General features: G+C 37.1%; 2 protein-coding genes across 2 annotated transcripts in view; both read right to left on the bottom strand.

Annotated features, from left to right (window-relative positions):
* The window catches only part of LOC126969129 (E3 ubiquitin-protein ligase lubel-like), a 16410-nt gene extending 11554 nt beyond the window's left edge, over window positions 1–4856 (bottom strand). The window contains exons 1-4 of the mRNA XM_050814440.1: window positions 2377–4856; window positions 2103–2300; window positions 1368–1595; window positions 445–585 (exon numbers count right to left, since the gene is read on the bottom strand). Coding sequence (XP_050670397.1) covers window positions 445–585; window positions 1368–1595; window positions 2103–2300; window positions 2377–4719 — 2910 coding nt within the window. The 5' untranslated portion in view covers window positions 4720–4856. The remainder of the gene's footprint in view (window positions 1–444; window positions 586–1367; window positions 1596–2102; window positions 2301–2376) is intronic.
* The window catches only part of LOC126969130 (E3 ubiquitin-protein ligase lubel-like), a 20934-nt gene continuing 12414 nt past the window's right edge, over window positions 4848–13367 (bottom strand). Inside the window, exons 5-12 of the mRNA XM_050814441.1 lie at window positions 12428–12739; window positions 10576–10873; window positions 9648–10070; window positions 8335–8798; window positions 6334–6450; window positions 6059–6247; window positions 5074–5430; window positions 4848–4991 (exon numbers count right to left, since the gene is read on the bottom strand). Of these exons, the coding sequence (XP_050670398.1) occupies window positions 4848–4991; window positions 5074–5430; window positions 6059–6247; window positions 6334–6450; window positions 8335–8798; window positions 9648–10070; window positions 10576–10873; window positions 12428–12739 (2304 nt within the window). The remainder of the gene's footprint in view (window positions 4992–5073; window positions 5431–6058; window positions 6248–6333; window positions 6451–8334; window positions 8799–9647; window positions 10071–10575; window positions 10874–12427; window positions 12740–13367) is intronic.

Here is a 13367-nt window from a genome sequence, read left to right as displayed (position 1 = left end):
ATTAAATAAAATCTAAGGCCTATTATAATGTGAAAGATTATTTGAATGATAAAGATAGTTGAAATTAATGTTTTTAAATTTTGTTAATGAATATTGTTATACTCATTTGAATGCTATTGTAACTTTTGTAATCCTGACTTTTCTAAATAACTTATAAAGTTTTACGATGAATTAATTAACATGTAGATATATAATAATATGTGCATTAAATAAATTTATCTGATAATTTTTAACTACCAACTAACTTTAAAATGTCAAGTGTAAAAAATGATATTACAATAATTAATAATAAAAATAGGGGATAAAAATAAACTACTCAGTGTTAAAAATCTTCACAACATCTTTAAAGATTTATTAATTTTGGTGAAATTTCCATCGCTGGGTAATTTCAAATAATTCGTCAATAATTTAAAAATAATTGAATAAACTTGGATCTAAGCTTACCGGTTTTCTACATGCAGCACAAGTGACAGATTTACATTCAGGACATCGCAATTTTTTGTGTTTTGGATGAACGATAAATCCCGAGGAACATTCAATACACCAACGGAAATTAGGGTCCCTGGCAAGAGTTCTATCTCTTAACTGAAACATAATTTAGATATAAGTAGGTAAGGAAGTAGGTATTTTAACATTTTAAATAAAAAAGAGTGAGTGTAGTTTAATAAGTACGCACGCAAGTAGATTTTTATGGCGTAACGTAATTAAATACAACCAATCAAAATTGTATTATACCTCATGATTAAGTTACATAAGGTTTATTTATACATCAAATATATAAATATATTTTTATGCAAATATAAAGCAAGCATTTCATAGCATTCACAATACTTGAAAATACCTAAATCCTCACACTTTTGTAGTTCAGATCAAGTGCCATCTACCGAAAACCTACATCATTAAAATGTTCTTCACGTAAGCAAAAGAATTTTATACTAATTAAACCACACTACAGATGTCGCTATTAACCTAAGTGTATTAATTAAATTCTTTTAACCTTACTCATTATTGAAATCCGTTATTCATATTATATTACGTAAGTATCCATATCCTTACTCTGTGATTTTACTAATACAGAACTGAACAAAAGTGAACAACTTCGACACATAACTTTACGAAATATTAATTATTGTAAAAATAAAATGAAATATCTATTTGTAATAATAATGTAAATAATAAATATTATTATACCGCATAATTTAGAATTATGATACAAATCATCTAGTTCACCAGCTAACGTCAGGGTGTCGAATTTACGTGACGGTGTGCGCGCGCATCTTAAAATTCACTCTGATGATACTTCCCTAACGTGCCAAAGGAAGTATATATAAATTTATCAAATTGAAATGCGTTAATAGATAAGGTACCTTTCGCTGAAACAACTCATGAACATCAACTTCTAGTAATGTTTTAAGTAATATATCCAGATGAGCGAAGTAGTCTACCCAAGCGTCTTCATCCAAATTTTCTAGTTCTGGTTCTTTGCAATATGGGCAAACACAGTCCACAATACTTCGTTCTGTTATTTGCACAGTAAAGTAATGATGGGCACATTCACGACAACACCTATGAGGGCAGCGTAACATGGAAACCATCTGTAAAATAATAGTGACTAATTTGAGACATACATACTTTGCATCCAATAATATTTCATATTAAGGTAAATACAATATGAAAAAAAAAACTTATCCGCATAATTATAAGCATGACAAAATTTTAGAAAGTCTACAGTTTAAAAGAATTCAGGATAAGGTTGCTTGTGAGTGAAATAGATAGATAGACAATACAATTATATTTTTTTTATGCAAGAAAAAAGATAATTTCTTAATACTATTTATGGTATACTGGGTATTTCTATTAACCATTATCATATGATGGCATTACTCGTTTGATGGCGATGGCCCGCCGATAAGTTAACTGTACTTTGGAAAACTCGAGAACTCCACGAATTGAGGCTGAAACGTTCTTGAAATAATCTACCGTATTTTACTACGAAAATATCACAACAGGCATCTACCCGCTACCAGTTGCTAGCATTTATTCCATTAAACAATGAGGTAAACAACGTTAATTATTAAATTGGTTTAATACTTAAAACTCACCTCATGTTCAGGATAGTTAGCTGCACATAGCTCGCAGTTCTGATTCAGATACGCTAGGGCTGTTTTGAGGTCTATGCATTCAAGTGCAGCTAAAAGTGCGACAGGTGCTTCAGTACCCCTTGCTATTAGATCAACAGCAAGTTGAGCTTGTTCCCAAGTTTCAGTTGCACCTTCCGCTAGAAGCATACGAGCTTGCCTCTACAACAACATAATTAATTGAGCAATCTTTGCAATAAGTGTAACCGTACTGTTAATAATTTTAAGGAAAACTTACCTCTGGAGACCCCTCTGGCAATCGAATTTTAGCAAGATCAACTAATTGACCAGATACACGACGCATCGTATGCGGAGGCGGAGGTTGGTACTCGGGCGTGGGAGTACTATCTTTTATTATTTGTGGTGATATAATTTCTCTGTCAGAATCACTATCAGTCCACTCATCTTCAGTCCGACATGTTTCACGGAAAAAATGCTGCTTTTCTTTATAGATCGTGTCTGAATGTTGATCTGAATTTGTTGGTGGAGGAGGTGCTTTTTGTTTAATTATTGCTGTAGAAGTGGAAGCTTCGGAATCAGTATTATTAGGTTTTGGATTAAATAAACGGGTCTGTAATTGCTTCACATTACCATTTTGTACGTCACCAAAGTGGGTCTTAGGTGGCGATGGTGCTGGGTATTGTTTTAGTGATGGTCTACGGACCGGTAGCTTAGACAGTGCTGGTTTATCGTTTTTATAATTTTTTTTATTTGTTACTTTTGCTTTAATTAACACGGGTATATTAGATCCTTTATTGGCTTGTTGTTTTGTTTTGTCCGGGCTGACCTTTCTTTTTTCCTGCTGTACTTGAGAAATAGCATCATCTTTAATGCTTTCTTGGGCTAATTCATTTGCAACCTCTAAGTCATTGTGGATATCTGTATTAGTATTATGGTTGATGCTAACGGTGATAGGAGTTTTTCCGTTTGTGTAAGTATCGAATATAGAGCCATCGTCTGTGTATTGAAAATTTTTTTCATTTATGTTTGACGGTGTAACTTTTTCTGTTTCATCGGTATTTTTTATTTGTGATGGTATATCAATGGCTTTATATTGGTATTCGGATACAGCACTTGAAATAGGATATTTAAATTGAGTAGATACAAATTTTAGGGGCTTTTCAGGTATATAATGTATAAAATTTATTATTTGTTTTACGTAAGGAGTTGATATTATAGCCGGTAGCTCATCCGTGTGCTTTTGTGACGTTTTGTTAACACATTTGCCGTTGTTGCTATTTTCAATTTCACCTGTCAGTTGATCATAAATTTCTTCAAAAGAATTAACAATTGAGAATCTATTGACGCTTGTAATATCTGATATTTTATTCAAATTCTCTTGTTTCGATTGTTTTGTTTGTGAAATTGAGCTGGATGAAACTAATGACTGGGAATTCTGCCTTACTAATACTTTGTCGTCAATAAAAGTTGTTGTATCTCTACGACCTTCAGTTTGGTTTGTCCCAAGGTCGTTTTCGGTTTCGCAATGTGAATTTGTATTGACTAATGATTGGTTCGGTGAGTTACTGTGATTTGAAAAGGATTCCAGATTATTATCACTCTGGCTTTCTGATCGAACATTTAAGTTTTCTAAATCTTTGCTATCAAGAGTCGTTATTTCAGATATTTGTAGACCACGAGCTAGAGAGTCTAATAATTTAAAATTTGACATTTCAAATTCATCAGATTTGATTACAGGTGTTTCCAAATAATCTATTGCTTCTTCGAATTGTTCATAATCCTCGGAGCTTGTTGATATTTCTTGAGTCATGTTTGTAATATTGACATTAAATTTTTTATTACTATCAATATTTTCATCGGACGACAACTCGTCCGTCTCATGATTTGATTCACCGTAACTGGATTCCATTGACATTTCAGAATTACTACAGCTACTATTACTTGATAGAGATGATGACTTCGAATCATTGATATCATATTTAATTTCTTCTTTCATTTGTTGAATTATTTTTTGTGTATTGTCGACCATGGCACTCAAATTACTAGGTTTTGACTCATTAACATTTAAAATTGGTTCACTATCTTGATCATTGCTTTTTGTAGGTTCAACTTTCTTGCTAATAATGGTTTTATTATCAGTGGAAATATTTGACTGTTCACTTTTATTTCTGTCACCTGATTTGAGAGACTTCATGGATATGGTTTCTTGCTTATCATTTTCGATGTGTTGAAATTCTCTTTCGTTTTGAATTTTATGTGAGAATAAATTAATATCTATTTTATTGCCCTTTATAGTATCACTTTGCTTATCAATATTAGGCAATGGGCTCAACCGTGTCAGTGCATTGTATGCTTCTATAAAGTCATTTTCCGATTGAATGAAATCGAATATGTCTACACGTCTTTGTTTTTCATTTTCATTGTTTTTTATATGAGGTGACAGATGATTGTCAGATAACGAAATTTTCATTAGGTTTTCGTCAGGCGGAAAGGATGTAATATTATTTATTAAATCAATATTTTCACCATAGATATTGTGTTTTGCATCATTATTTTCACTGAAATGCTCATATTGCTCTTGTTCAAAAGCTAAGTTTTTATTATCTAATGGTAGGTACATCCAGTCATCATCTTGAGGGTTATATGTGGATACTTCAAATTCATCTGAACTGTCTTCAGCTGAAATGCAAATGTGAAAATTATGGTGATGTAGTATGATGAAACGGCGAACTTTAATGAAATCTATTTCTATTTGTTTTTTGCTATTTCATTACCGCGAGTGCGGTGCGACCGACTAATCGAGGGAGGTGCTGCTTCATCGTCTGCCCCTATCGGGGATCCCCAAACGTGGCCTCGTAATTTACCCTCATCCCCGTATCTGAAGTCTCTTGGCTGAAAATATAAATCATTCTTGAAACAAAACCAGATGTAACATTCAAATCACATCGACAAAAACTCATTTTATTCATATCACCTGTCGTCGATGCCTTTCAACACACTCGGTTACAGCTGGCCACATGGCTCCTCTATGTTTCGCCAAAGCTGCACGAGCTTCAAGCTCGGTTACATTTATTCCAGAAGCAAGTCGAGCAGCAGCCGCTCTCACTCCAGCACACAAGCTTGGCCATCTTTCCTTTAACCACGCCAGGGGTGCAACTGGATTCTGAGCCAACGCTGCATGTACTTCTGCTGCGCTAAATCCAAGCCTTTCTGCCTCACTCATAAGTCTAGCAAGCTCTAAGCCTCTTTCAGCATCTCGTCGTGAATTGGCACCAGCTAATGCTTCTAAAGAGATTGCTCGGTTGTTAGACAACGGTTCGGGTGATGGCGCCTGTAAACAATAAAAATGGTGAATATATTTTTTTAAACATTATTGGCAATATAATACTACATATAATTTTATCAATAGCAAAAATATCTTAAAATACTAAATTAAAACGAGCTGGCTTCGTATTTAGTTGAGTTAGTGCTTGAGACTCCACCACACTTCAGACCCCTTTTCAAGAATACTGTAGGAGTATGAGATTTAGATTGTTGTATAATTTTACCGCAATTATTGGAAAAGTACTACTTTATTCTTAGAAAAGAGAGACCTGCCGGCCGGTAGGAGAGAAAAACTTCGAGAAAAACGTTTTATGGACACCGAGGCGGAGTTGCAAAACATCATCGAAGAGAATATGGATGAGTGAGCAAAGTGCTTTTCTCAGTGGTTCCATCGGAAGCAGCAATATTGAATATATTGAATGGACACAATTTAACGAAAAAATAACTTGCATGTTGTATGTTTTTGTTTTTCTAAAATCTTTCATTATGACCCTCATACGATAGTTGTTTCCTTGGTAAACAATTTACTATATGTGTCATGTTAATATGGTCTCACTGATCAATAAATGTGAATAGTGTTAAATTTTAAAATGAACTTATAAATAATAGTTGCATAGCCTCTGGGCGATACCTACCTCTGATCCATACACACTCGATCTTCTAGAAGGACGATTACGCCGTAAGTCCAAATGAGATGCTCTCCGAGTAAGTCGACTTGTTCTTTTGCGCTCGTTTTCACTCCAATCTGCGTTACCAGGGCTACTATCACGAGGTTCTTTCCACTCCCATCTACCACCAGTAGTTCTAATACTTCTTTCGCTCTCCTGGAAGGCCAAGCAAGCTGTTCGGTAATGCTCAAAATATTCTGCTACTAAAATTGTTTTATCGCATCAATACATATTGTACTTACACGGGTATCGCTAGACAGTGAATGCCTACTTTGGGATCGCTCCCGTCTACTCTCATCTTTGAAGCGTCGGCGGGATCGTGATGGTGGCCTTTCCCAATTATTTGGCACATCGTAGGTCTAAAAAGGGGAATCAATCTTAAGAAATTAAAAGAGATTAATAAAAAAAGCGGTTTAGTTTAAGTAATTCAAACCCTTTTTAAAGAATTATACCGTGTGTAATTGTTACTGTGCTTTTTACTAATAGTTTTTGCGTAAGGTTGTACATTCTTATTATTATTATAACTAAGCCGACGTTTCGTAACATTTTCAGAGCACGTTTTCAGTGGGACTGCCTACTTATGTAAGTGTATTTATTACTATCTATGGGAACTGCTTTGGGGACTGCGGTTGACATGACTCGAGATAGTATTTGCCATAGTTTTTGTCATTACGAAGTTAAGCACTATCTCGTAACGTGTCAACCGCAGTCACTCTGAAAACGAAAAGGAGGAAACCTCCCTTTCGCGGTGCTACCAGCTCCTTCAAGAAGAGCCTTCATTCCCTAAGTTACAAGGATGGTAATGCTCCTTTTATTCCTTTGTGTTGCGAACTTTACCATCAGGTCGTCCGAAAGCTAGGTTGACTTATTTAATACAATTTGATATCTCTTCTTTTTTTTATGGAATAGAAGGACAAACGAGCGTACGGGTCACCTGTTGGTAAGTGATCACCGCCGCCCACAATCTCTTGCAACACCAGAGGAATTACAGGAGCGTTGCCGGCCTTTAAGGAAGGTGTACGCGCTTTTTTTGAAGGTACCCATGTCGTATCGTCCCGGAAACACCGCACAAGGAAGTTCATTCCACAGCTTTGTAGTACGTGGAAGATAGCTCCTTGAAAACCACACTGTGGAGGACCGCCACACATCCAGATGGTGAGGATGATATCTTAACTTGTGGCGTGTCGTGCGAAGGTGGAATTCGGCGGCAGGAATCAGGTTAAACAGCTCTTCGGAACACTCCCCGTGATAAATGCGGTAGAAGACACACAATGAAGCGACGTCTCTACGTAACGCAAAGTGATCCAGCCGTTCACAGAGCACTGGGTCCCCAACAATTCGAGCTGCTCTGCGTTGCACGTGGTCAAATGGATCGAACTGATACTGGGGTGCGCCAGACTAGATGACAGCAATACTCCATGTGTGGCCGGACCTGCGCCTTGTAAAGCGCTAGAATGTGGGCCGGCTTGAAGTATTGCCGTGCTCTATTAATGACGCCCAGTTTATTTGAAGCCAATTTGGCTTTGCCTCTCCAGATGGCCACGAAATTGGCAATCGCTCGAGATTTCGAGACCCAGTATTCCGATACTAGGCAAGGCTTTAAGGGAAGTGTTGTCGAAGAGCGGTGATACAACAAATGGGGTTTTTTTTGTGGTAAACGCGCAAACTTGAGTCTTCTGGGGGTTAAATTGGACAAGGTTTAATTTACCCCATTCCGCGACCTTCTCAAGAGAGCACTCGATAGAAGACACAAGTTTCTCCCGGCACTGGTCGACGATTTCCCGAGAGAGACCTGCATGGCCCGTGTATACGGCATCACCAGTGCTGTCGTCTGCATAGCAATGAATGTTGGAGGTGTTCAACATATCATTGATATGCAGAAGAAACAGCGTGGAGATAGCACACAGCCTTGAGGCACTTCAGCATTCACGGGCTTCGGGATGGCTACCGGTCCTCGACACTAACCCATGCGAAACATAGCGGCACTAGGCCGCTACTTCACGCCGGTATTCTGTGCGAGAAGTCTAAAATTCGGTATGTTTGAGATAAGTATGAGAAATTGTTCCACAGAGAACCAAGTCGATAAGTGAATAATGTAGTTTAGTTGTTACTTCCAATATAACTAATTTTCATAAATCTAGAATATTATCGTCAGAGTAACAACTCGAGTTTGAATATTGTTCGAGAATCCTTTCCTGAATTGTTAACCTTTGGAACTGAGGTGTCGAAATAATTTCACTTACTTGAGTTGAAATACTTTGTGGGGGCGGTGATGTCCCAGTGGTTGAAACGTTTGTCCTACTAGATCTTGAATCAGGTCGTTTCTCAATAATTTCTTGCTGTGGAGTTGGTTCCCCAGCGGACTTTTTTTGAATGCTTGGTTCCCGTTCTCTTTGCCTCGATGTAGATACTGGACTTTGCCTTGGAGGAGATGGACCAACCGAGACACTGTGCTTTATTGGTTGTATAGCTGAACTTAATTTTGAGGGTATTTCGATAACAATAGAAGGTTTGACAATGTTGACATCACGATTATCTTTAGGTGGAGACGATCCAACTCCTTTATCGTGACGAGAATTTACTATACTTTGTTCTCTTGTTGGTGTTTCAAGCCGGGTTGTTATTTTATTCAAAACTGCGCCTTGCTTTGGTGGTGACTGTCCACATCCCGTGGAAACACGTTCCTTTTTCGCCTTGTTGTCAACTGCTAAGTGGAAATAGGTATAAGTTGAAACAAAATGACTACGATATTTTTTTGTACATTTTAGATTTTATATAAATACTACTTTAGGCGACCTAACAGCCCAATAATACGTGTTCAATTTATTTTCATTCACCTAGCTTATGTCGAAATCGGCTACAGTAACAATAGATTCGCTTACCCTTTCTGTCTTGCAGTATCTTAGAGATATTGCAAGTCTATGAATTGTCTTATACAAAATTTATATTTAAGAGATTCAGATTTATTAACCTATTAAGTCTGTGCATACCTACTAACTATGCGGTCATTGTTCTGATGGAGATAATAAACGTAAGTATCCATCCCTACGCGGTGCTTATATAGTTTTGATTGTTTTTGTGTGGGCCGCAGTGACCTGTGTACCACTGGACAGGCTGTTCCATATGTTTGACAGCATTTTTTTTGTGCCTATTTGAAGCGCCACTTGCGAGCGTCCAGAGAACTAATTTTGACATATAATACAAATGGCTGCGAAGGAACTCAATAAAAACAATACTCTGAAGTATTTTTACATTTTGAATTAATTTCGTTCGTTTTCCGTGTTATTTATACTTCAAGAATCAACGTAATGAAGTACACAATTTTTTTAAATAGTTTCCTACTATCTATGTTGTCCACTCGGTTGTCATCACTAGTTTTAGTACCGCAGACTGTCGCTTCATGGCCAACAGCGCCAAAATGGCGAATATCAAAGTGGCACAACAGTAGAGGTCAGTATCTATTACGATGTATTATGTACTACATATAGAATTTATATTGCAAACACCCACTTTTAAATTAAATTGTACTATATATATATGTATTAAATATACTAACCCCGATTACGTTGAACAGCTTGTCTCGATGATTGCTGACTTTGTGGTGATTTATTATCACCAGTTACCGACAACTTAGCCATATTATTATTTACATTTTCCACTACTTTTGGGACAGTTGTTGGAGTGCGACAGCATACAGTGCATACTCTTACGCCAGGCTCATTAACGAAGGTGCAGTGTTCACATTGCCAACTTGCATTTGGAGGAGATGGCGCTGGACCAAGATCACTATCATCCTTTTCAGCAATTGCATGACTGTCACTTTCTGGCTCACTCTCTGAGTCAGCATCACTTGAAGGTAGTGATGGAGATGGCGTTCTGGGTTTAGTACGTCTTGACACTCTTGACCTCATGCTAAGCGCTGGTGATGGCGCACGGGAACCACCTCTAGAAGTTGCTCGTGACATTGATCGGGTATCCGCTGAAATAATGAAGTTACTATTTACATCGAAAAGTAGAAGAGAATAATGTAACTTTACTTTTAAAATCTGTTCAAGCTTGCATGTAACGTATTTTTATGACAATAAGGACGTCAGCTGAAGGTAATTGACACGCCCTGCCCAACGCAGTGTCGCTCAGGATTCTTAAAAATCCCAAAAAATCTGTGATGATGAAGATATTAAGTCTCATTTGCCAAGTAATTTCACTGGCTACGGCACCCTTCAGACCGAAACGCAATAGTGCTTACACATTACACATGCTTCACGGCAGAAAAAGGCGTCTTAATCTAGCCGGCATGCAAAGAAGCCTCCCAATAGTTAATGCCCTTACTAGCCTCTTACGACACTATTGGGCCTGGAACTTCCCTTTTCTTTTTATGCCCCGGGGAAGCACAGGACAAAAGTGCTAAAGCAAAAACGAATAAGTACGACAGTGCAGTAACAAATGAACAATGAATAAAAAATATTTTTCCTAATGTAATTTACCTCTTCGATAAGGCTGTGGTGTCTGTGGTGGTGGGATATGAGAATGATGATGCAAGCCTGGGTTGTTTAGCCCTGGATGTGAGCAACATGGCTGTGCCCATTGCCCTTGCCCGTTCCAGCCATGATCCAGATTCGCACAACTGCCATACCGCCATGGATTCGGAGCACAGTGAGTGCAGCCGGCGCACGGTGGGCCTCCTAAGTCCATTACGGATGTTCCACGTCTTAAAGGTCGTCCCCAGTTTTGTGCGTGAATATTTTCATGGTTTTCACCGTGGTCTATCTGAGGATTTTGAATCTGGAAATATACTGATTATCTTAATCATATCTATTAAGTTAGCTAGAGTTAAAGTCTCCTTCATAGGTCTTCAATCGGTATTCAATTTTACAATAAAATACCGTCAGTATCCTAGGACTCACTGAGCAGAAATGCCAAAGAAGGCTTATTATAGTATAGAAGATTATATAGAGGATAATGATGCATGGTTCTGGTCTGGATGTTCGCAGGCCATCTAAAATTATATTATATTAAATAGGCTAAGTTTATATATTATTTAAAAGATGGGCTTAGAGTTTTTTATCAGTTCTTCTTCCCATGTTATAGTCTTTTCACGAACTGATGTAGCTTCAGGACGTTTACCAAGTGTTGTTGTAATATGTTATGTTATTGTCACTCGCTATCGTAAATAATATTACGTATATCAAGTATAGTTTAAGGAAAAAAAAGCGAGTACACCTTCCTTAAAGGCCGGCAACGCTCATGTGATTCCTCTGGTTTTGCAAGAGAATTTGGGCGGCGGTGATCACTTAACACCAGGTGACCCGTACGCACGACCAGGTACGCTCGTTTGTCCTCTTCTTCCATAAAAAAAAGTTTAAGGAATTTTCTTCCACGTACAACCAATGATGGAATATGGAATGAGCTCCTTGTGCGGTGTTTTCAAGACGATACGACGTGGGTACCTTCAACCGCTTATACCTACTTTTCTAAATGACTGGCAACACTCACGATATATACAGAACAATCGCAATTATATATCTCTCATTGTTTTAAGGCAGCATTCGTGAAAAATGTTTTTGTTGGACCGTTTTTTCTACAACTAACATAATTTTTCAGGTTAATATTTATAATATGAAACCTACAACAAATAATGTGGTTTTTTATTGGTAACAGAATTATCAAAATCGTTTCGGTATATTTTTTTTATGACAATATGGGACTAGACGAGCAGGACGTTCAGCTGATGGTCATTCATATACCCATTACAAGCCGCTCAGGATTCTTGAAAAACCCAGTAATTCTGAGCGGTATTAGAATTGCGCTCGTCGACTTGACATAAGATGTTAAGTCTCATTTACCCAGTAATTTCACTAGCTACGGCGCCCTTCAAACACAGTATACTGCTTCACGGCAGAAAACGCAAAAAAATCCTCCGACTGGTATGATCCAGAAATTACCGCCTACGTGACAAACATTACATGTTTATAATTATAGTATGGAAAAGTAAAAATAATATAGTTTAAAATGTCTCACGAAATAATAATTATTTTATAGCAATTAATATTGTTTAAAATAAAATAAAAAAAAATAAGTAAGTATTTCATTTTTAATATTAATAACAAAATATTAAATTTGTAACCAAAATGTATGAACGATGCGGTTCTAGAACCCGCGATCTCTCGGGTTCCGTTCGAGCGCTCTCACAACTGAGCCAACCATTCGAGTGACGTATGGTTCGGGTTCGAATCCCGCATCGTTCATAAATTTTGGTTACAAATTTTATTTAATTAATCCAATCCCATAAAAAAAATTTAAAATAATAACATTTGAGAAGAAATAGTGTCTACTTACAGCATTTTGAGAAGGCATATTGTAACCAGTTAATGAGTTGCGTGGCCGTCCCCATGAAGAAAACTGTCCCAATGGATCCTGGTGAGAAATGCCTGGAGCCGCATGGTGCATTGGTCCAGGCAAATACGGCATGCTGCCAACATGTTGGCCTATGTTCGTTCCAGGTTGTTGAGATAACATTTGTCGCTGAACAGCGAAATGGTTGCTGTGTGGAAGAGTAGAAGAATGGTTTATTTGATTGTTTGAGCTTATATTTGACATCGTCCTTCTTTGATCCAATAGAGGACTGGGTGCTGATCGTTCGCCGCATACCTGTAGGTACAAATATTAGGTGTCCATAAATTAAAAATGTTTAAATTTAGTATATATTTTTTAGAGAAAACTATTTTAGAAAGGGGCATTTTCGTGGATGTGGAAAAAGCATTTAACTCGCGTCACCGTCATGCAATTAGACATTAATTCACAGGAATTAGGAAATTGAAACAAAATTGTCCGTTTCTTATTGAAGTGAAAACTTCTTTAGCATCGTTGTGATTTGAAAGTCGATGAAACGAAAATGCGAGACAAATGAGACAGACATATAAATTCATAAGATTTAACGTGGAGAAAATGAAATAGGATAAATAGTTGTAGAAGAGAGTGTCATATGTACGACGCGAGTATACCTTAATATATAATATATGACGTCATGCGCACGACGTATTATTATATAGACACCAGGAGCACATAAATATGGATATGGATGTGATAGTAATGTCTTTCATACCGGTTAAAATCATGTGTCATCCTAGCAACATGTACCAGGACTACATGGGCAGGTTAGAGGTTCATGCACAATGCACTTTTTAAAATTATTATAAGAAGCCTTATCCAGTTTTATGATATCTATGACAATGATTATAATAGAAGAATAGTTGACTTTATGAATGAATATTTATGA

Source organism: Leptidea sinapis, chromosome 17 (genome assembly GCF_905404315.1).
Source record: "Leptidea sinapis chromosome 17, ilLepSina1.1, whole genome shotgun sequence".
Classification (NCBI taxonomy): Eukaryota; Metazoa; Arthropoda; class Insecta; order Lepidoptera; family Pieridae; genus Leptidea; species Leptidea sinapis.
Note: the sequence above shows the minus strand (reverse complement) of the source record. Positions and strands in the feature narration are given on the sequence as shown.